Source organism: Accipiter gentilis, chromosome 9 (assembly GCF_929443795.1).
Source record: "Accipiter gentilis chromosome 9, bAccGen1.1, whole genome shotgun sequence".
NCBI lineage: Eukaryota > Metazoa > Chordata > Aves > Accipitriformes > Accipitridae > Astur > Astur gentilis.
The window spans coordinates 35977090-36001772 of NC_064888.1; the positions used below are offsets into that span (position 1 = coordinate 35977090).

General features: G+C 35.5%; 1 protein-coding gene across 1 annotated transcript; it reads left to right on the forward strand.

Moving 5' to 3' along the window:
- Positions 1-4107: 4107 nt before the first annotated feature.
- CCDC172 (coiled-coil domain containing 172) lies at positions 4108-24150 on the forward strand. The gene is made up of 8 exons (XM_049809581.1): positions 4108-4186; positions 4423-4508; positions 7932-8048; positions 9509-9674; positions 11576-11677; positions 12635-12737; positions 23201-23288; positions 24118-24150. The coding sequence occupies exons 1-8, from the start codon at positions 4108-4110 to the stop codon at positions 24148-24150; spliced, it is 774 nt and encodes a 257-aa protein (XP_049665538.1).
- The last annotated feature ends 533 nt before the right edge of the window (positions 24151-24683 follow it).

Sequence of the window (24683 nt, forward strand, 5' to 3'; positions counted from 1 at the left end):
TGAAGTTACTTCTTAGTGGTTTTTAATACATTATAAACACACAAGGCTTTTCACTAACTCACAATTTTGTCACCTGAAAAGTATGACAAAAAAGGGATTTGGGGCACAGAGAAACATTCTGTATTCGTTTGCATATAATTTGCCCGCGATTTATTTCTACATTTTCCACTATTTTATATTTTATTATATGAATTTTTGTAGTTTATTTCCTCTCTGTTACAGGGAGGAAACAGAGTGTCCATTCATGAGTCCCTTGCTGAGCAGTCTACTAGAAATGGAGAACTTCCAGCCTGTAGGTTAGTGGTTTGCTCTCACTCTTCCAGAGATAATAACTAGACCGTGTTTAACCTGAGTTCCTCAGGAAATTAGATAGGTCATAAATTATAGGTTATTACTGCATTTTAATATTCCTTTTCTCTGCTGTCCTGCTCTAGGTTTTCAGAAGTAGTCGAGTTCATTCTCTTTTTCTGTTTTCTTTTTTCTCCTTTTTTGTTCTTTCTTTTTTTTTTCTTTTCTTTTTTTTTTTTTTCTTCTTTTCTTTTCTTTTTCTGTTTTTATTACTAGGAAAACTCAAGCAGAGATCACCAAGTGCTCGTTCTGCTGTTCCTGTGTTTCCCCCATTCCCACACAGACCGCACAGGAAACAGGCAATTGAAGAGGCAGAACAGCTCCATCGTCCCCTGCAGTGCAATGGGTGGCCAGCATGAAAACCACTTTATTACATGTTACCACTTTTCACTGCTTGCTGTGTTAGAACAATGAAGTTTTAAAATAGTAGAGCTAAAGCTTTGATTTTAAAGGCCACATTATAAAATTAATTTTGAATAAGTCTGCTTATGCTTACTTATGCCAAATAATTATTGGTTTTCTCACTATTTGTGGTCTCTCTCCATCAGCTTTGCTGCTCAACACTGCATTCCAAGTGGTTAGTGCTCTCTCTTTATTTTACATACATATATACACACACACATACACACACACACATATATATATGCTATTTTCCAGTAAAGGATAGCTCAGACTTCAGCACTGAACACCATATGATAGCTGTGAATTTATTACACAGAATAATCTGGGCTTATTCCTTCATGCAGGATAGAAAAAAGTTAGTGCAAAAATAAATGGCAAATACAAAGACCACCAAGAGCAAAGGGAGACCAGAGATGTAGTTTGGGAAGAAGGTTTGCTATAAATAGAACATTTCAAAAAGTAAGCAGTATAGTTTGTATATGGAAAAAACAGTACTAACAGTTTAAGAACAAAGACAAAATCTATTTGTAACTAAAATCCTACAATTTCTAGCTTCTACTATACATTTTCTTATGGTGAAGACCATAATGAATCATCTAATCTTTACCCTGCTGTCGTGGTTCAACCCCAGCCAGCAACTAAGCACCACGCAGCCGCTCACTCAGACAGTTAACTCTATCCCAGCTGAAACTAGGGCACCTGCCACTTCTTTACCTTTGCCTCTTTCATTCTTGGCTTTCAGAAAAACAGTTTTTGAAACAATCTGAGCATATATATTTAGAAATAAATTACACTAATAAATATTTTTATAGTGACTTGAAATTACAAACAAAATCTTTCTTTTCTTCTTCCTACACAAACTAGAGAATAAACTTGTAGAAGAAACTTTACTATTAGCACAGCAGCCTGATTACAAAGGGCAATTACTAATTTTGAAGTACACTAGAAAGACATGACCTGATTACAGCACAGTGATTAGGATACAGATATAGATTAAGATTACGATGTACTGATACGGCCGACAGAATAAAATTGAAGTCACCTTTCTAGCAGCTAGTGATTTACAAAAGATCTTATACTTTGCAAAGTTGGAGTCGAGCAAAGGTAATTCACATTTTACTTCTATTCTGAAACATTTAGATTCATGCCATCTCAACCATTTCCATGGGAGGCAGGCAACCACACACCTTAGAAGTAATGGCCTTGATCCTGATTCTGAAAGCACTTGTAGATGTTTCACATGTGTGGTTCACTTTATACAATCCTGAATTATTATTGTGAGTTACTTACCATGTAAAAATCAAGCACATGGCAAATAGCTGCAGGAGTCAAAAGCTTAATGTCAAATACTTGTCCCACTGAATTTTTTCAGTCTCTGAAGGAGTCTTTTACAGAACTGTTAATCGTGCTGAATGGTCATTCTCAGACAGTGAGAAGTATAGTTGGAGCCAGACCCTTCTTTCTAGGGAGAGCAGTTCCTTTGCCATAATTGGAGGCACTGAAGCACCCTCCACAAAACACAGTCGTTTCTTTAATAAGTGACACTGAACACCATCCCACCCTACAGCAGCTTTCTCAGTTTGAAACACAAATGCAGTCAAGTCTCAAAAACTTCAGAGAAAGCTTTTCATTGTATTTTCTCCTTGATCTACTGATAGAGAAGTTCATTTTCTTGAATTTTGTGAAATGACTTTTTTTTACTCATCAGACCTGTGTAAGAAATCACTGTCTCAATCACCAAATGTTCCCGTTTGACTCATCCGCTTTTCCTTTGGCCTTTGGGTAGGAAGCTTCACTTCTGAAACATTTTCTAAATTCACTTTTGTGCACTCTTCTCCCTCAGTTGCACTTTGTTCCATTTTAAAAAATAATTGCATTTCCTGCAACATAATGTGCTAGTTTCAGGTTTTTAAATTTCATCAGAACCCACATTTTCTTTCTTAGATAGAACAATGTCTTTTCTTTAAAAATCACCATTTTATAGCGCACTATCAGCTATAATATGGCGCTTTTTAAGCAGTAAATGCTATAACAAACCCTTTTTCCAGAATTCTCAGTTTTGTTTTGCTAACTGAGAACAGCTTTTCCACCAATAAGACATTTGTACTCTCATGTATATTGTTTTGCTCCTTACGGTCAAAGATTTTCTGATTTCTGAACTTTGCTGCTGCAGTCTATTCTAAGACAGTATCTCCTCTGAGGAAAAGTCCTTAACAAGACAAAACTGTCAATAATCCTAATCTTTTTCAATGTTAAAAAGGCTGGTAGGCTATAAAGTTCCATTCCTCCAGGCGTTTTCTGCCTCAAAGCAAAGAGGCCAACTTCTCATAGGTATGCCCTGTGGGGAACGTAGTTAATCCTTTTCAAGATGTAGGAACAAACCCTGTAATATGAATTATTTTTTCAATGGGGTATTTACATTTCCAGGTATACCATCCAGTAATGTACAAACCAGAAAGCTGCCGAAGCTCATAGCATAGTAAACTCATACACAAGTATGCTCCAGAAGAGCATACAATGGGCTGCATTATGATCTTTGCTTACTGAGACCAACTGGAACAGAAACATTGCCATTTTACATTACTGGTGAAATGCAGCTGAATTGACTCTGATCACCGTTACGTAAGTTATATGTAGTCAGCTTTACCGTCCTCTTCTGTATGATAGCAGATTTTAGCCTATTTCCTAAGACATCAATCCTCAAAAGACAAATAAATATGAGCAGATATAATATTTGAAAAGGATGGTGATCACTCCATAGAAAAAGGAAGGGGTAAAAACCCCAGCTTCTGAACAACACAAAACCAGTATAAAGCGCGTGGTCCCAGAGAAATAAAGTCAGAGCTGTTTGATCAAAACTCCCCAGACTCTGAGTCAGAACCCACGTTTCACAAACGTGCCCAAGTTTGACAGCATTCAGTGCCAGCTGCCTTTTGCCTAGCCAAATTACCTTCTTTCTCCTGCTCCTACCATGCTGCTGCTCTGCCTGCTCATTTCCATCTCCTGTGTTTCCCACCTGGGGTCCCCCAACCAGTCATCCACGTTTCCCTCTGCCCGAGGTTCGCTCTCACTCCCCACTTCGCGCAGCCCACGCGTCCCACTCCGTCACCTCTTCCTCCTCAGCTGTGTCCCATCTACCACTGCTGCTTCCCTCTGTGGTCTGGGGTTTCTTTCCCGACCCCTGGCAGGCAGAGGCCAAAGGGCAGAACCAAGGTCTGGCAGGGCACAGGGCCCTGAGGGAAGGGCTGTGGCCGGGCCCAGCCTCACCTTCCTCCAGGGCATCCCAGCTTTAATCAACCAGCCCTCCACAAAGACGACAAGACCTGGAGAACTCACAGATTCCACGAGAAGAGAGAAATGAACCTGGATGCTTTGTTCCAGCAAATACAGCTCACGGAGAAGCAGGCGAGGGAGAAGAGGCAGCTCATCCAACAAGGTCTGCCCTGGGGCTGCCATTTTGTGGGTCCGGCAGCAGCACTGACCACACTTAATGGCCTCTCCGTTTCCTGGGGGAAGAGCAGGGTGGCCCCACTGTGCTGCCACGAGGGGACCTTTATCAGTGAAACTTGGCAGGGAGCTGGGCTGGCTGCTTCTTGCCAATGGCATGTTTTTATAAGAACGTAACGTTTACAAACAGAGCACACATTCTTACAGGTTTTTGTTGTGTTGCAGCTAAAAGCGACATAAATAGAAGTTATGAAAAAATTAAGCAAATAAAGGAAGAGCTAAGCACTGCTAAAAAGAAATTAGAAACTATGGTAAGCGGGCATGTTTATAGTATACAAAATAATGAAATACATGATATTTACAAATATATGACCTATTCTTTCAGGAACAGATACATAAACACTTTCAAGGAGTGTGCTTCACCTACCAAATAACACAGCATTGAGAAAACTTACACTGTGCATTTCTGTAGTGGAAAAAGGTCTGTCAAGGTCTTTCCCCTCTCACAAATCTCACCCTTCAGGCTGGGTCCTGGCTATGTTCATGGACTCGCTCACCTCAGGGGTAGGAACGTTTCCAGGTAACACTTCTAAAACTGGAAGCACTGGAGACAGCACGTGTGCACGTGAAAGTCAGTCCTGCTCCGCAGATGGAGCTTGGCAGGGAGCGGGCCGCCATGTCACGTCAGTCCGTTCACAAGATGCAGCCACCAGACGTCAGCTGGAGGCAGACGAGCTGTTCAGGTACGGTGTGAGCGGCCTTGCCGTAACAGTCCTGGAGCTCATTATAGCACTATCCTTCAGAGGCCCGGAAACCATTCCTTTGTTGTCCACTGCCATTCATTAAAGGCCTGTCACAAAAAATACATGGAAACATTCCCCGTGTTTACTTCACAGGATCTTGATTCATATACTAAAGGTCTTCCTGTGAGCCTGAGCTCACAGTAAGGACTTAAAAGGCCTAAGTGTTTTTCAGGGATGCCAAAGACAGAGGAAAGTTTCTGAATCTGTTTAGTATTTTTAAGATTTTAGTATGCTTTCCACTTAACCAAACTGCAGACATATTTCAGATTAAGCTTCCAGTTTTGCAGAGCTTTTCACCATTAATGCCTGTGGTTACAAATGATTTAAAAGTCCATTTGCTTGTGCGTGAAAATGAAGTCTAAATGTCATCCCCTGTGCTCTTAAGTATCTGCGCTGGCAGAATGTGTATGCACAACAGGAAAGCATATGGAGCCCCTTTGAAGTCAGAACTGTTGTATCCTATCACTTAAATAAACATCTTCAAGAAACTTTGGGGACTGCCTCACCTAATTGTGAAAATATATGTTTGGGGGATGATTTTCATCCTTCCAAAACCAGGCTCTTTTGCCTTTTGTAAAAGACTGTGTAATATATATAATAAATATCAACATTACTGTGAGGGGGTCCGAATAAAAGAGAACTCATTTACAAATATTTACTGGTTGCAAATTGAGACTATAATCATGCAAGCAGTTATTCACGTACTTGCATTTATGCATGCCACAATCACAGAGCCCAAAAGTGCTTTAAAATAGTAACTTATTTAACCAACACAGATTATATCTGGGTGTTGCCTGTTAGGAAAAGTCCTTTGTAGTGTTGCTGATAAATTTATTTATGAATATCACATTTTATGTTTATACTACTAATTTGTTATTGATGCATTGTGATTTATAATCAAGGTTTATGTGGTAGGTACAGAACGTCCCAAGAGTAGAGCCATTATTGTAAACGACTAATGGGAAGAGCTGAAGAACTATTCCTAATTAAACCTTATGTGCTTTACCCACCAGGATTAATAATATTCTTACTGACATCCACAAAAATATATTGTTCTTGCTTGCTTAGTCTGACATCACTGATTCATTTATAGATAGGAAATGGTATAAAAAACAAGTGGAATGGGAAAATGCATTTCAATCAGACTGTGTTTAGGTTTAAAGATTATATAGTTACTGAAATTATTTAAAGTAATTTATTTTTCAGTACAGGAATTCAGTTTACATATGTCTACAATAGTTAATGTAATTCAAATAATATTTAATAATGGTATTGAGCTAATGCTGTTCCATTTGTCCTGCACCAGATAACTGCACTTCTTTATAAGCATGCATATCCAAGCACGTGCATGCACAGCAGCTTATACCTGACCAAGCAGACGAGACTGAGTTCAAAGGTGTTTTGACCTCTATTTCACAGAGACTGCCTGTGGTCAATCAAAGATTCCTAGGAAATGCTATTTTTTTTCCTCTGTTCTGTGAAATCAGGTAGCATGTAATTAGAACCCAAATTATAGCATTTTGCTTTTCATGGCTTAATGATTTCTTTAAAAATATCTGTTGCAAATGCATAGCTTAAGTTGGCATCTTACAGATGGAGAAATTACACTGCATCTAGTTATATTCAGTAATATAAATACCTTGGTATAAGACCATCTACTGTCTTTGAATTAATCTGTAAAATAAATATTCCTAAGGCAAGCACTTCCTGGACATTTAGCATGCCGGACATACCAGGGATAAGGAAAAAATCTGGTCCTTTTCTTTCCAACTCTGACATTGTACTCTTAGGGCATTTGATTCCACTATCCTCTTCCTCCTTTTTTGATCAGATGCACTTCATCTGCATCCTCTCCAAAATCACCTACATTATTTCATTTTACAATCTTTTCATTTTTACCTCTGTAATACCATTATTATTTGGTCTTTTCTGCTTCTGCACACACAAACAGTCATGTATCAGCCTGGCTATTCAGTTTACTTCCTGATACTCACCCTGTGCCTTTAAAGTCTGGGCAATTCTGCTAACTTGACTTTCCCTACTCATGGTTCTGGGTATTACAGAATGAGTCATTCTCTTGACCTTGTTTTCTCCACTTCACCAGATGAATGATTCTCATCCTTTAAGACTGTTCAACACTTAGCTGTTCCCTATTTATCTGCTGTTATAGTTTATCCCACCATATATCTTAACTTAGATTAGACAATGATACAGTAGATGCACTGGAAAATTGAGAAGAACTTTTCAGCAAACTTTGAAAATGCAGTGGTCGAACAGCATACCCTTCTATCAGATAAACTACTGTTTAAAATTAATAAAACTAAAAATAAAACTATATGCAAAATCGAAGTTTGAGACTTGGGGAGGGTCATGGTCAAACTCTCTTTAACCAATGATCTAATTTCTATTGCACTTCCTTGGCTAAGAATTCCAGAAACTGTGCTCAGAACAATATAAGCATATCCCTCCCTCCTCCACATACGCAATAGTAGCATTGCAGAGCTGATGATGTGTACAGCCATTCAGTAAAAACAATGATGTTGGACTCCTGTCCCTCTGATATTATTGTCTGAATTGGTACGTGATGACCTTTACACAATTAGATGGAGGACACTGTATTATGTTGGGTAAAAGATCCCATGTGATCAATATTTTTCCTGGTTTTAACCTGAAACTGAGTAGACTTTAAAACGACACTTCAGATAGATGGACCAGCACTAAATGTGTCTTTTAAAGAAAGGATACTTTTCAAAAGCTTAGTGGTATATTGGAAGATTATTGGGGGAAAAAAGAGCTGTTATGCTTTTGCTAGTCCAGCAGCTATGCCAGCTGTGTTTTAACTGGACCAAGATCCTTATGTACAATATCAAAGTATATGAAACAATAAAAAAATAACCTTACTTTATAACCTTTTTTTTTTTCTCTTGGAAGGTTCAGCATCTGTCTGAAAAACAGTTCTACTTAGAAATCCTGAAGAAGCGTGAAGACAGCTTAGAGAAACAGAAAGCTGAACTTATTAATCAAAAAAGCAGTCTTCTTAAAATCTTTGTATGTTTCCAGCTATGATATTCAGACAACTCTTTTCTACTGTATGAAAGTAGTCAGCTTTAAAATTTGAAAATATGGAAGAAGTAATGTTTTAAATCTGGAAAATATATTCTTTTTGTAATTTAGCATACCTAACAATGTAAATGTAGATAAATTCTCACTTTTAATTTAAACCATGATCTAAGGTAATGTATGCTGCAGTTTATCTACAAAGCTTATTTAACATCCTTGACTTCATTTTCTAATGTCTGCTGTTGTATGACTGAACTCCAGTTCTGACATATTATTTCCTTTGTAAAAGAAAACTAGGAAAGTATCACCTTAAATTGGACAGGTTCATCCACAATAAAATATATTGAGAAGGATGAAAGGAAAAATAGGGAGGCCAACCCCACATTTTAGGAATCCTGACATACCACACAATCTTTTTGATACTAGGCACACCTAGCCACCCCTTAAAAGGTAGCTATTTGCAACATATACAAAAAACAAGCTTTTCAGTTCTCTCTTGTTCTAACCTGAATATATTGCCTTCCTCTTACTTCATTGTGGGTCCTTGGATCTGTAGCTATTAAGAAATGCCACAGATGAGTAGTCTTCTCTGCATATGTATTTGTATTTTAAATCAGCAGAGCTAAATTTTAAACATTCAATATGAATCACCAGTATTAACCCTAAATCTTTAGGCAGATATCCTTTTAATTAAGTAATATTTCTTCAGCATCCAAAGTATTCCCATTCCTAAATATACAAAGAAAGAAAAATAAATATTACAAGTATCATAGAAAAAATTATTAGCTATAAAAGCTAAATATCCTTTGAAGAATTGTGAAGTTTCTTTTAATTGTTACCACTCAAGTCTGATATATAGGTTATCGTTTCTTTCTTCCTGTATATAGGGGTCATTTCATTTTATTTAATTTAGCAATCAGTTAGGATTTTTTTGAAGGAATTTAATATAGCCTTTCTCTTTAGAATATTTTTTCCAGAAAATGAAACAGTGACTTCCTATCAACTATGGCTTTCTTGAGGGAGTTAAAGTAAGTCTGCATTCTGCAGAGGAATAAACACCACTTTTATTTCATTAAATAACAGTCTAAAAAAAAGAGTGGCCATACTATGCTACTGACTTTAAACAGAACTTTCTACTAATTTCAATAAAGAGTTGAACTGAAAAACTGCTGGTACAAGTCTGTAACGTAATGTAGTGATTTTTTTTAAATGTTTTTTTATTATTAAGAATATATCCTTCAATTTTTCAGGAAAAAAAAAAAGTTAAAGCAACAGACAAAATGATAGAGCTGTAGATCATTTTCATGTTCTCATAACTCAGGAAAAGTAAATATACTACATTTATACTACAAATTTAAGGATAAACAACAGTGTGTTTCAGTCTGCCTAGCTTAACGAAGACTCTTTTTTTTCATCTGAACATTCCATTTTCCCTTTCTTTTTTTCAGACAGATGCAAAGACAAAAATGACTGAAGAGGAAGATAATTTTTCTAGAGAAGTAACAGAGTTTAACAATGAGTATGGACTAACAAGTAATAGAGACCTTCTGATTAAAAAAAAAGTCAAGACTGAATTAAATGATTTAGAGAATGAGGCAGCTCTGTTGAAAAATGGTAAGTCTTATATTAAACTATTTTATCTTGGATTACCAGAGAATGAATATAAATCAGTAAATATAGCTATGCAAAACAATAATTTTAATTCCATTCCCTTGCTGTCTGGAACATCCTCTTAGAGTATGGTCTGACATACCACATTACACAAGCATAGGAGAAGAAGCAGACCTGCAGAAGTGGCTTCCAATGTCTAATGTCAACCAGTACAGAGGTGCACCGTCACACATAGCATACTGTATTAGGTTTGCGCTGATTATAATCACCCATGGTTGAGCTATTTAAATTTCCTTAGCTTCAAAAGAATCATATGCACAGTTGTCTTGTAGGACTGGACTTTTACTGCCACAGTATAACTTCATCTTTGAGTTAAGATACTGAATATGAGATTTCTCAGAACAGAGAGTCAGACTGAAAAGCAATCCTTCGGCAAGGAAATAGGAGTCATCATGGATCACAAGCTGAACATGAGTTAATAACATCAGAATGCCAACACCATACTGAGACATAAACATAATTCTGACCTCTAAGACATGCGAAATAATCCTTCACTCTATTTAGGGCAGTTAAGCTCTTAGCTGGAGTACTATGTATCCAGTTTTGGATGTTAAACTTCAAGAAAAAATGTGGACCAGCTGAAGAGAATCCACATGGGACCAGTGAGAGTGATCAGAGATCTGGAGAACATGAGAAGGAAAAAAATTAAAGAATTGGGACTATTTAACCTGTGAAGGAAAAGACTGATGGAAGATGGATATCAATCTTCAAATCATTCAAGGATTCTGTAAAAAGGAAATTAATATATTCTCCATACCTATAGTGAACTGAATAGAAAGTACCAAGTGTAAACCACAATAAGGGAGAGTCTGGCTGGCTGTTTAGAAATCTTTCTAAGAACAGTGAACAACTTAAACACTCTGCTTTAGGAGATTCCATTACCAAAGGAATTAGGAGTCTTCATTACCAAAGGGTTTTAAAAATGGGTTAGACAAGCATCTGGCAGAAATGACAGAGGTACAGCTGATGACCCTTCAAATTCCTTTCCACTCTCATGATTCTATGATTCATAAGTGCCAGCACTTTGAATTCCCGATATCTGATGTAAAGTTACTGAAATTTGACTATCCATTTGAGTTTGTACTTGATGGTACCTTCCTTCTGCATTTTCTGTGGCTCTGATTCTGCTCTACAACTAAAAAAAAGTCTGTATTTGGTGGCACCTGTTACTTTTAATGATTAATTTTTACATATTCAGGCAGATCTGATCAGTCAAATGATCAGTAGGACATGAAAGGCAACTAACATTCCTCTCTAGGTTCAGTTGCTGTCTTGATTCCATCCTTTTAAATTACACTAGTTTTTGAGGTACAACTTGTCTGTCTTTCTGTCTGCTACAGTCCTGAGCACACTGACAATACTAAAGAGAAAAGTTTACTTAAACTCATAACAAGGAAATTATGTGAGGACCTCCAGTTGTCAGGGAAACAATCACAATTAATTACAGATGCTGTCAATGGTCAGGTTCAAATGTCCATAACACTAAACAAAATAAGGGGTTTTTTTAGTCCTGCTGAGAAGTGTCTGTTCACCACCTATTCAGTAAGTCATCTTCCTTTACAGCTGAAGTAACTCTAAAGCAAAAATTCTTTTTATGCCCACTCAACAAAATATGTCAAGTATCTTAATAACATAAAAAAAAATTTCTTTCATAGTTATGAATACATTATATAACATAATTTCCTGTGAACTGGGGTTTATATGACTGATTTTAGTTGATTTTAGTTTTATGTTTAAGGTTCTTTTTGACTAGCTGAAGATTGGTAGTAGTTAAGAATATTTAAGATTATATCATGAAGACTAAAACTGCAATGTGTTTTAATTTAAAACATATTTTTTCTTAGAAATGGAGTCAATGGAACATAAAAATGTTCAGTTAAATGCACTCCAGCTGCAGAAGAATGAATTAAAGCAGGATTTATTTACTCTCCAAAGTGAACTCAAAGGTGTGCCTGACAATCACGTTACAATAATTATTTGTGGCTTGACAAATGCTTTTGAAAAATCTTTTCTCTCAAGTTGTTTTTCTCAAGAAAAAGAAATCATACAAACAAGATTTTAATATATTTCTACATTATGTAATACATCATTTTAAAATATGGTTATAACAAGTATTATGGATTTCAATAAGATTTATTTTAAATGTCAGTGATACTGAGGTCTATAGATTTGCTGAATCATAAGCTATAAATATGAAGAAGAAATTTTTACTTTTGCTGGTAAGTGATATACTTAATTGGAGAATTTAGTGTTTCAAAGTGAACTTAAAATCAACATAAATATTGTTTAAAACCCATTAACCTATAATTAAAGATTCAAATGTTTAACAAGCAACATGGCTTGGACTGATAAAGACAGATTTGGCCTCAGTGCTAAACATCTGAGCTTTAAATTCAACTGTCATCTCTTTACTGACATTTGTGTGTCTATGTATGAAAGTCTGTGCATTAAAAAAAGTCCATGCACAAAGCTGGGAGGAATGTGTTGAATACACAGGAAACCCTATAAAAGAAAAAAACTAAAAAGATACAGAGAGAACCAAAAAAGGTTCTGTGTCAAAGGTGATCACAAGAAATATGATGATTTTGAAATTTGGATTAAAAGAAAATGTAATCTAGAAGTGGTTTAGTAACTTTTTTACAAATGTGTAAATAACATCTCACAGTGAGAAAGCTAAGAAAGACAGGCCATAAATAAGGGAAAAGGAAGGAAATTTTCTAGAAGATTGCAATATGCGTATCAATTACAATAATAAAATAATTCATGTTCTTTACTCTGATGCCTTTACCCTACAAACAGTTTCATGAAGAAATATTAGAAAAGATAAATTTAGAAAATGTAGGAAGTCTTTGAATATGGATGATTAATATATATTTACAAGGTAATTGTTATTTTATGTTTAGACCTTGAGAAAGTAATCAGAGAGGCTGAAAGAATGACAAAAGATTTAGAAGCAGAAAAAGTCCAAGTCATTGAAAAACCTCATACTGATCCTGAATGTTTAAGGTAAGAGTCTTATGTTAGTAAGTTCCTAAATTTAATTTTAGGTCTGTAACTGCAGACCAGTCCTTGTGGCTATGACTATTTTACATTGCTGTACAATATTCCTTTGAAATCAGAAGAATCATTCATTTTTATTACAGAACACGAATTCCTGTTGTTTGCTACAGCCTTTCACCCTTACATGCATACTCCAGTGAACTAAAAACTGGAAGCGTTTGCAAGGAAGTCAGTCAAACTTGGAGGCAGAGCAAAAGACTGCTCCTTGGGTGGAAGGCCAGTTCTTAAGTTTTTGTAAAAATAGTGGTGGTACCCAGAGTACTGATGAACTACCCAATGCTATACATACATCTGCTGACTGGCTGTACAACCTTCCCCAGAGCCTGACTGCAATGGAATGGATTGGCCACAGTAACCTCCTTGGGTCAGGTGGGCCTTGAATTGAAGCTACTAAATGTAGATTTGTTTTCTCTGTGATCTCTACCGTCAGTTCTAGTTTGCCTTCTAATTAAGCTGGTTTAGAACAAAATTTTGAAGATTCAACCAATACAGAACACCTTGCACAGCCTCCCTTAATAGTGAATATTGCTTCCCAGGAACTGAGTGGCAATAACTCATTTCTTTCCAGTTTGCTTAAGTGCAACATTTACATTTTCACTATAGAGAAAATAATGTAATGTTTTCAACAAAAATATCTTCCAATGCAGAAAGCCCCATATCACAGAATCAACCGTCTTTTTCCTATTTTATGGTGTTCCAGATGAATGTGCCTGTGGATATATAAAAATATTTAATAGACAATGCAGAGGAAATCCTCCTAGAATAGCTGGTCAAAAATATTCTCTAACAGAAATTGTTGGGGAAAACACAACTTTTGTTACTATCACATTTTTTTCCTATACATTTTTGAGGTTTTTGACAAAAAATAAATATAGTTGGGTTTTTTCCTGAAAACTTTCAATGGAAAAATGAAATTTTGCAGAGAACCCTGAGCATTTTTCTGAAAGACGATTTGTTAATGGCCCATTTTTTGCTGAATATTGGGTTTTGAAAGAAAATGATATATCAGCCCTATTACTAACTCTCTTCAATCTCTTACATGGTGTTGAGACATGGCCAAAATTCCCTCAGCATAAAAATTAATTAGCTCACAATTCTGCATACAGTAGCAAAAACTTTGCATTCAACATATATATAGAAGACACAGTGTAAATAATAACAACAGAAGCAATTCTGTAAGACAGCATGTTATAATTCACTTCTACATTTTTCATTGCATCATGATATATTAGGTTTTGTGATACATGAGGTTGTCAACTTCCTTCTAAATAACATACTTCCCTTGGAGTAGTTTACTGCCATGATGCCACTTAATATCCCAATTGGTGTAATTAGTTTTCTATAACAGCTTTCCTGTGTATAAGGAACAGAGTAGCAAACAGCTCTGCCGCTGATTGCTATGAGATCCTAGGCAAATCATTCAAAATCATGTATGTCTGTCTTTCTACATAGTAAAATTAACTCACAGCTCTGTGGAACAATACTTTGGTTTTATCTGGGTGGAAAACACAACAGTGGATAACACATATTAAATTCTATTAACTACAAAACCACAAAGTGTCAGTTACAACCAAATCAAGAAGGATGATGACATTTTTTTATTTCATAAAATGCTTCATTTTATGGTCAAGATAAGCTTACACTATTTGATAATTGCATGTAGTGCAAAATATAAAGTGTTCCTACTGCTCTTACTACCATCACAAAAAGCTAGGTCTCCTTGAGGTGTAATAATGTACTGAATAAATTTTAGTTACATTAAAATAGTTTTTTCATTTCAGATACTGGACAAAATTTAGGACAGATTTGCCTAAACCATACTTCTATCTTGCACTGGCTTTTGATCAGAAAAGCTCAATGCTTTACAGAGAGATATAGCTCTGAATAAGTTAACTCAGATGCTAGAAGCAACATAGCTATGTTACTGTACTTCCACATCAGCACGAATAGATTCTGCTTTTCAGTAGAGCCAAACAGGCAATCCTCATTTGTCTATTTCTGTATGTCATAGTGCTGTGCTGTTAAGAATTATCCCAAACTTTATCAGTCGTACAACTCTATCAATTCTTTTTGTTGTTGTTTTTTAACAAAACCTGCTCATCACTTCTTGGTTTGGACTACTGAATTAAGAGAATGAAAGGGAATTTAAAGTATTATATGCTATAAATAGTGCAGTATATTACTAGTCCCCCTGGAGGTACCGGATTGCCCTCCAGTACCTACAACAAGGTCATCAAGAAGATGGAGCCAGGATCTGCACAATGCCACGCAAAGGGAGAACAAAAGGCAGAAACCAGAAGTTGAAACAAGAGGTGTATCAAATGAATGTAAGGAAAAACTTGTTTAGCATGAGGATAGTATAGCAAAGGAAAAGGTTGCCCAGAGAGGTTGCATAGTTTTCATCCTTGAAGGTTTTCAGACTTGACTGGATAAAGCCCTCAGTAACCTGGTCTAACCTTGTAACTGATCCTGCTTTGAGAAGGACATTGGGCTAGATGACCTCCTGACATCTCTTCCAGTCTGAATTATCCAATGAACCAATAATCATTGTGGATTACGCAGATCAATACATGTGCACTGGTTTGTGCCTACACTGCTCAGAGGCAGCATTATCTGCAACAAACCAGTCATCTCCACACTGCCTAGCATTTGGCGAGATCATATCTGCTCTGGTTCCTGTGTAGCATCTCTGTGACTTTAAGATATAATGTCATCTATATACACATATTTTCCATTCAAAATGCATTAAATACTTAAAGAAGTTATGTCCAGCACAGCAGAGTGCTGGTTCAAAATGCCAATACATAGCACATGCATTGCATGCTTTATGATGTGCCACAGAAGTATTTGAGGGACCACAGCTGCTGCAGCAGAGCACGTGCTGATGCAATCCATGGCAATAGTCTCTCTGGAGCAGATCCTTGAACAAACTATCCTGTCCACTCCTTTGGGTGCCCCCTGAAGGGAATCTGAGAATAAAGAATTCATGCAGTTTCAGTGGGAAAAACTAAAGTACCAGGCACCTGGGGTGAACCAGGAAGCCCTCCTGACAGTCTAGATACACCTTTCGCGCTTGCAAAGGACCTTTTGCAGCCAAAGTACCAATTAATGCAATCTCACATATACTAGTGTCTATCTTAATAAGAGTCAGAAATTGAACCTACTGTGTTTGAGAAACAACCCTAACAAGATCAGCTTTTTTCCCCATACAGAGTCTAATGCAAGAATAAATTTTAGTTTTTACTGAAAATCGCTTTTAGTATATATAAAGAGAAGACTATTTTGACACAAACATGTATTTTTGATCCACATTACTTTTTTTTCTAAGAAATCAGCACAAAGTTCGATTCCTTTTTTTTTTTTAATAAAAAAAAATCAAAGTTTGATTTTTTTTATAGAGCAGGAAACCACACCACTCTTTAATGGTAAAAATACCAATGTTTTCAATCCTTGCTTAGAACAAATGTGAGAGACACTCAGCATCAATAACCAGATATATGTAGCTCCCAGATCACCCTGTAAGTCTGTTATTGTATCACATACCTAGTCCCAGCTTAAAAATCAATATCAAAAGTAGCTGGCAAGGCAAGAATCTTCATTATAATTAAATATATATCTTAAAGTAAATTGCATTTCAGCTGAAGAGTGTAGCCAGCAAATTCAAATTACAGCAATTCATCTTTGAGCTGAGAAAAATGCCCTGTACCATGTCTGCAGTTTCATAAAATTTCTCCCAAATCCATCAAAAAATTACAAAAGGTCATGAGAAGCACATACCGATAATTCCAACAGCTGTTGGTGCTGCAGTTATAGGCTTGTTCTAATACACATCAGATGCAGGAAAAAGCTAACCAAAATTTGAATGTTAAGCACAGATGTAGTTATGGATAAGACACTATACCCTCTTCCTCAAAGTAGGCACCCTGGAAATTGTAAGCCTCATGATACAGGTGCATATCAGAGAAATATTTAACAAAGAGGGCTTCCCCCCACCTTCCCCCCACCCCCCCCCCCACCCCCCCAAAATAATCTGCAATTAAAATCAAAAGCCTTATTTTAATCACCTATTCTGCCAGCGCCAGCCCCAAAAACATAACAGCAGGAAAGAACTTTGGCATCAGCTCTCTTGAGTTGCATTTCCCTGGCAGATAGCAAGTAGCATCACTTAAGTGGAACAATACAGAGGTCAAGCAGAGTCTAACTGATACCACTAAATTCCTACCTATGTCATTTCACTATTATATTCATTGTAATTACTTATTATATTAATTATTTATCTTCTTCTACATTTTAATTTTAAATTTATGTGTTGCCTTATGTAAAGCAACCTAAAAATAATTTTAATTAATGTTTATTTAGACTGAGAGAGTTTCTACCTAAAATTGATATTTTTTCCTACTATTCTAAAGGTACACTAAGGATAGAATGTTTCTTTGAAACCTAAATTTCTGTTCTACTTCAGAAAAACAGTAGCAGAAGGGAAATGCATGAAGTCAGCCTACTTTGTGAATAGTTCAAGGCTCTGTATACTTGCCTAGTTCCTAAAAATCTAGTATTGCTTCTTATACTTCATAATACAGAAAAAGAAACTCCATTACCAAAATTAGGAAGGATAAAGCAATGCTTTCTTTCATACAAATCATACAGGAAATATGTTTGTTAGAGCTGAACAAATGTTTCACACTAACAGTGGACTGCCCAAAGCCATGCATGGTTCTGGTGGTTTAAAAAAAAAAAAAAAAAAGTTTGCCATTTAATTTTATGTTAAATTTTATAATCAGGAAATATCAATCTCTAGAGTAATATATGTAGTTCAAAATGAGTTTTTTAATGACAATCTCCTCATCGATTTTTTAAGCTTTTCTTTTTAATAGCAGTGCCTAGTGGAACTATTATAGTTTGAATTATGTTAAAATAGGTTTCCATTATAAATTGGAGTATGGATTTACAAAAAGTAGATCAAATCTGACTAACAAAATCTTTCTTTGATAAGACAACCGATTGGTTAGACAAAGAAAATGCAAATGCCATCCACCTAGATATTAGTAAAGTATTCGGTGTTATCCCACATGGGAAACTACTAGTTAACCTGGGGAAGACATATTAAAAAATTTAAGTGAGTAAGGAAATCACTAATAGTAACAGCAGTAATAGGTCTGAAAAAGGAAATTTGGGGCTGGAAGAAGGTAACTGCAGCCACAGCTGGTCTTGCTAATGTTTTAAATAGTGATTTTGGAATAGAAAATGTTTTAAGACAACAGTGTAAAACAATTGAAAACTCTAGACCTTGTAGACTGGAGTTGCTAAAAAAGAGGAGGAATATAATTATATGCAGTGCAAGTTTATGTACTTGTACACAACTAAGGACTTCAATAATAGGTACCTGGAAGCAAAGAAGAGATGCCTGAACATACTATGTAATCAAAAGACAACTATAAACATCAAAAGTAATTATAGCTGTGGAAAAGATAAAAGCAAGAGGCATTTCCAACAATAAACAGGAGGGTGTAAGAATACTGTGTATAAATTTCTCACCTACTTTTCAAGAAATATGCATTCAACCTGGAAGATGAGCAGAGAATGGAAAGCCCATAACGCAGAAGGAAACAAGGACAATTCTAAATCCTTTCTAGCTCTGAGAAAATGATACAGTTCACATGAAACAAAGCAGAATAGTATTGAGATACTAATTTCAGCAATAAGGTAGCCGTATTAATACATCCAGATTGAGATCTAATTTTCCCTGTACAATAGAAAAATCAAGATATTTGAACTAGAAGGATCATTGAGCCATATTTATTTTCCCTGCCTTTCAATAGGAATTTTATTGTCCCCTAGAAACATATTTCAGTTTTGATGTCTCTGATGCTTGTATTTTTTTTTTTCCTGTGTAACTTGTTCTTACAGTTCCAATGGAAAGTCATATGTATAACTTTGGTTTGCTGTCTGCACAAAAGCAAATCTATTCTAAATGTGCAGTTTAATTGTGTGCCTTAACCTTTTCATATTTATTCATCTATAATAATATATTCTTTAAAGACTTCTTGTGATATTTTATGTATTTGGGGAATATAAAGTTAAAACAAACAAACAAAAAAAACCCCATACTTTTCAAGACCTATAACTACTTTTATAAATAGTTGCCTGATAGCATTCACAAGACAGAAGTTTTAGTCAATGATAATTATGTATTTTACAATCAGCATTTGATCCAGAACAGTAAAAGCTGAAATTTTCTTATTTTACCTAAGGTATTTCTATTTATTTTAATTTACATTTAGTTCCCATTGTTATGTAGCCTAGTACCCTGTTCACTTTCATGTTTCATCTTCTTGCTAGCATTTATTATTACTACTAGATCACTTTCTTAATTTTTATTCTATTTATGTTCCTTCAAGCACATACTTTTATAATTTATTTGTTCAACTCAAGTGCTTGAATTTATGTTTTGAGATACTGAATTCCATTTAGGACTCATTTTCTTCCTTCCTCAATCAATTGATAATAGTCTGAAATTTATTGACTTCTTCAGCTGTATCAATAGCATTTTCTGTTTAGTAGTGTCAGCAAATTGTAAATACCCAGCAAAATCCTGCTCTCACTATAGAAACATACACATTAATTTAGTCCTGGTACTGAACTGAGACTGAATGACCTCAATGCTTTAGCTTTACTTTGGCTTCAGACAATAAACCAAAGTCTTCTAAAATTTTCTTCAATGTCAATAAAGTCTTAAAACCTTGATAAATGTTTCTCCTGACCTTTATGATAAAATTCAGGAAAATCAACATACGTACTCTCAAGTTTATATATAACTTCTTAGGGAACTTTGTTTTGTACCATAAATTCTATCAGGATTCTATCTGGATATCAGTGTCAAGCAATTCTCTTTTATAATACACTTTAATGTTTTCCCTTGTATTTATGGTTAAAAAATAAAATGGTGGTCATAAACAAGGCACAGACGAGAAGGAAAATATGAAAAAAATATTTTACTTGTCTCAGCAAAACATAACCAAGAGACAGTCTGCTCCTTCTGCAACTCCAACAATAACTAGGTAGGGTCTTTCATCCCCACTTTCTAAAAAAAGGCTCTAAAAATACATATTCACCCTGCCTTCTACACAAACTATTTCTTCTCTGAGACCTCTTTACATAAAATTATTCTTGGAATGCAAGTTTTGGCTACTGGAGTCTTAATCCGATAATTTGAATCTGTGGATGATTTTCAGAGAAACCTGTTTGACAATAACATTATTTTCATCATAGTGCAATTCATAATATGAGCATGTATTGTATCACAATTATTTTTCCTATTTGCCTTCTGCATATACAGCTGAAATTCAAGAAGAGTGTGTATCAACCACAAATGCCAATGCATTTAATAGCTGTGCTCATTTCAAAGCTGCAAAATCGATTGTCTTCAGTGATTCCCTCCTTCTTCATCTCTTTGTCACTTCTGGCATTCAAGAGTAATGGAGAACGGACAACTGATAGCAAAGCTCAGTCTGGGGCAAGCTAGCATCCAAAAAAATACTGATGCTTTTGTCCCACCTACTTGATTTAAGGCTAGGTCTTGCTATCGCTATTTATCTTGAATGTTTTTCAAAGGAGTAGTCAAGCCTCCTTTCACAAATACAGCATTTCAACTCAAGCTGTTCACTAGAGCCCATTACCTATGATGCTGTAACTTACCAATACACCGTTAATTCAGTGCAATAACTTTTTTGAAAGATATATTTTATTGTCACCAAGGAGACCAAAATGCTAAAAAAAAAAAAAAAATTAAAAAAAAAAAATCAAAATCAAAAAACAAAGGACATGGAGGGCCAAATGCTAATGTGATTTTTCAGTTTGGGTTTTGGGTTTTTTTCTGTTGGTTTTTTTTGGTTGGTTTTTGGTTGGTGGGGGTTTTGGGAGGAGGGGGGTTGTGTGGTTTTTTTAAGGTATTTGCTTTTTATCATAGTCATAAGAAGGGTATAATTGTCATATTAATCCTTATTCTGGCAAAAGGTACATCTCTTTCCATTTCCGAAGGTGACAGAAAACCTGCCCTCCATCTAGAGAGTATAGTTTCATGAATAATTGGTTTGCACATTCAATCTGATAGTAGAAAGATGAATATGAATATCCTGCTTATCTTAAGTGTAAAATGAAAAAGCTAAATCTGCTTCCAGGTTAAGCTTTTTTTTTTTAATAGTTCCATTGTCTCACATTCCTTCTGGTAAAACTTCATCATTTATTCAGTAACTCAGGCGTCCCCAATGCATTAATTGTGTAGACTGTAACTTAACAGACAGCCCTTGTTTTGTGAGTATAATATTCCTGGCACATACTGTAATTATCTAGCTTCTAAATAAGAAAGAAGGAAGTCCTGAAAGCAGAATCAATTGATTAATGTAAAAATTAATCACCACATTTGAACGAATGTCTTTTATCGCCACTAACCCATGCTAGGTAAGGAGTTGTGCTGTCACCACATTTAAAAGTTTTATAAAATATTTTAAATAAGATTTTAAAATCCATATGCAAAATGTTACAGTTTCAAAGCACATCATCAATAGTAATTAATTCACTATCCCAAGACACAGACAGATAAGCAACTCTTACTGCTTATCTTCTGGTTGTTCTATCCTTAGCGTACACCTAACACAGAGTGGTATCAGTCTTAGCTGACAACTAGCAAACAGACTATGCATCAATTTTACAATGTGGACAACAATGAGAGCATTTTCTCTGAGATTAACAGACTATGTCTTTTCCTAAAGTAAATGAGGCAAAGTAGGGCTTTTGTTTGTCTTAAATTAGGGTTCCAATATCACACTAACAGAGAACACAGAGAGAAAAAAAAAAATGAGGAGGCAAGGCAATGAAATTAAGCTGATTTAATCAAGATCAGAAGCTGATCTTAGACCTTGGAATGAACTTCCCTCAAGGAAAATGGTCTGTAAACTAGCACTGTCCTACAGTAAATATTTCATTTCTTAAAGTGTAGTTCAAAATGTCCTTTTGTTCGAACACTTGTATGTATTATAAATGCAGGAGAAATATTCCTGAAAGAAGAGGCATTTACTCCTTCATAATACAAACCACAGAGCTCATATTCTTTCCGTATTGGTGGTAAGATATTTACATTTTCCTCAGGAATAGCAAAATTAACTTATGGTCCAGTCTTATGCTACTATTCTAATGCCACATGGTGACTAAGCTATTCCTCTCATATGAAGCTAATCCTTTTATTTTTAATAAAGACATGTTCTTGTGTAGAAAACAATCTCTACCTGCAGTAGGACAGCTAAAGAGGTGCATCATCTATTTAATAGGGTTAAATAATTTATTCCCTGTTATAGCATATAAAAGAAAAAATAGTTGCTACCTCCTCTTTCAACTTCAGAAGAAATGAGGTCCTGCTTTGATGCATCAGTTTAGCTATTTAATGATAAACAGAATATATACTTTTCCTCCTTTTTTTCAGTCTGTCTATATGTCCCAAAATATTCACATTGTTTGCTGAAACTGTATTAAGGGTAAGCAACTTTATCTTTCTCATTATGCTTTTCTTATGACAGCCATGGAAAGACTCAGTATAATCTCATCACCTTGTATTCATCAGACTACTAAAAGCTCTGTCATAGATTTCTCTTGGCCTACTGAGTATTAATTTAAACCACTACAGTCACTGATGTGCAAAGTTTAGGTGTCTCCTTTTAGCAGGACTAAATGCTCTTTTGAATGCAAAAATCATTACATTAAAATCAGTCCTTCCTGTAGAAAAGTTGGGGAATTCCTGGCCGAGACTATTGGGAAAGAGTAAGCACTGAAGAATAATAAGAGCGGTGGGGAGAGAACAGCAGCAACAGCAAAGGAGTCTGCGGAGGGGTATGGAGCAATCATTGCACAGAACGGCTGCACAGGGTCAGGCAGAGGACCCAGCTAATTCAACATTCTGCCTCCACCAGTGGCTACAAGCAGATATCCAGGGAAAGCAAGAACAGTATTGTATGGTACTTCCTAAGTATCAACGTTCAAATTTGCATGTTTAAATAAGGAAAATGACGACTAGTGAGGCCCTAAGTCTTTCATGGTTTATGAAAACACCACGGTCCAGAGATTTGTCTAACAAAGTACTTAGTCAAGATATACTTTGTAAAAACCCAAAATGTCATTTTCTGAAGTTCCTTACATTGCCATCACAACTGCCCGTGCTGAATGAAATCCAACGATATTACTGGAGAGCAACATATTGGACTGCCAATTACAAAACCAGCAAACTTAAACCCTGATCATGCAAATAGATCAATGAGGCTTTTCTCACATAAGTCAAATTGACAACTGGGACCAAAGCTGAAAAAAAATAGTTACCCAAGTACAGTTCCCTGATCTGAAAATTTGTTTGGTTTTGGAGACAGGCTTAAGAAAGAATTGGAAAATTGCAGAAATGATGATTGGGAAAGCATCTGTGAGACTCTTCGAACAGAAATTGAAGTTCTGCAAATGGTATGCCATTTTCATTATGTGTTTTAAGTGTTTGATAAATTTAGTTTTAAATGTGTAATTTAAGATGATTAGCAGTGGTTTTAGATAAACAGGTTTTTATACTATGTACACAGCCAAATATCCTTGCCTTGCAGGTGCACTCCAATTCTCGTTTGTTTTAGCCTATTATTTCTAAATGTCCAGGAATATCATTTCTCACAGAAAAGGGAAGTACAGAAAAACATTTAAAGATACATTTTTAGCACAAGACAGACCTATTTAGGGGACTAGTACTAATCATTATTTTCCTGAAAGCTGCAAAAGATTACGCATTTAGGAGCTAAATTAATCTTTACATTCAGCTGTCATTTAAATGGAAGATGGGAATATGGAGAAATAGGATGATAATAGCATCCTTTTATGTAATATTTTATTTTGTCCACTCACAAATTCCTTACAAAAATTTAAGTGTGGTTTTTCTCTAAATGTCAATCCTAACTTCAAATTTCTTGATTGTCAGTCTGTGTAACAATACAAAGAGACAAAATATTTTGGAGTCCCATTCTTGGAAATAAAGGGGTTTTAAAGGTTCATTTCAGAGCCCCTGATCGAGCTGCCACTAGGATCAATAGCAGAATAACAATCATGGGAAATTTGTATTACTCACTTTTATGATCAGTTTCAAGTTTCTGTTGGAGGAATCAAACTTACTTGCACTTTATCTGTTAATTTTATCATGCTTGTCAAATTTCAGAAACAAAAAAACCCAGCTCAATGCTTAAAAACTTCTCTGTAAAGAACACATTGAACTAATTAGATTTTCTATAATTCAATTATTTCTCGTTTCCAGAATCTATCACAAAAAAAGTCTTCAGAAAAGTGAAAAATATGTGACATATGATACGTAGTGTCATAGAAGCTAGTCTTTGAGTATTCTGAAACCATTTTACTCGGGCTACATCAGGTTTGCTTCTGGGTTTGTTTGTTCAATTAAACCACAGTTTGTATCTGCCTTTACTTTTCATTAAAAAAAAAAAAAAAAATCATTTAAAAGTGGTGGGGTTTTTGTGTTTTATCCTCAAGTTCAACAGCTATCCATCTTTAGTTCCCTCTTTGTTGCCCATGAATGGACAATACATAGTGCACTACACATAAAGCTGAGTTCCTATATTACTAGCTCTATTCTCTATGTAATACTTTTTAGAATGAGCGCTCTGCTATTTTTAAGGTAGTGATGTGGTCTTATTTGAGAGGAAGACTGCTATTACCATCAAGAAATATTTAAGAGGAGCTGTGGCTATTTAGTTTATACCTCTACAATGCTATTCTGTAACAATCTCTCTGAAACAGCTCAAATCCAGCAATACTGCATGATGGTCCAGAATAGTTTCCAGATCTACTGATCAGTAGATGCCT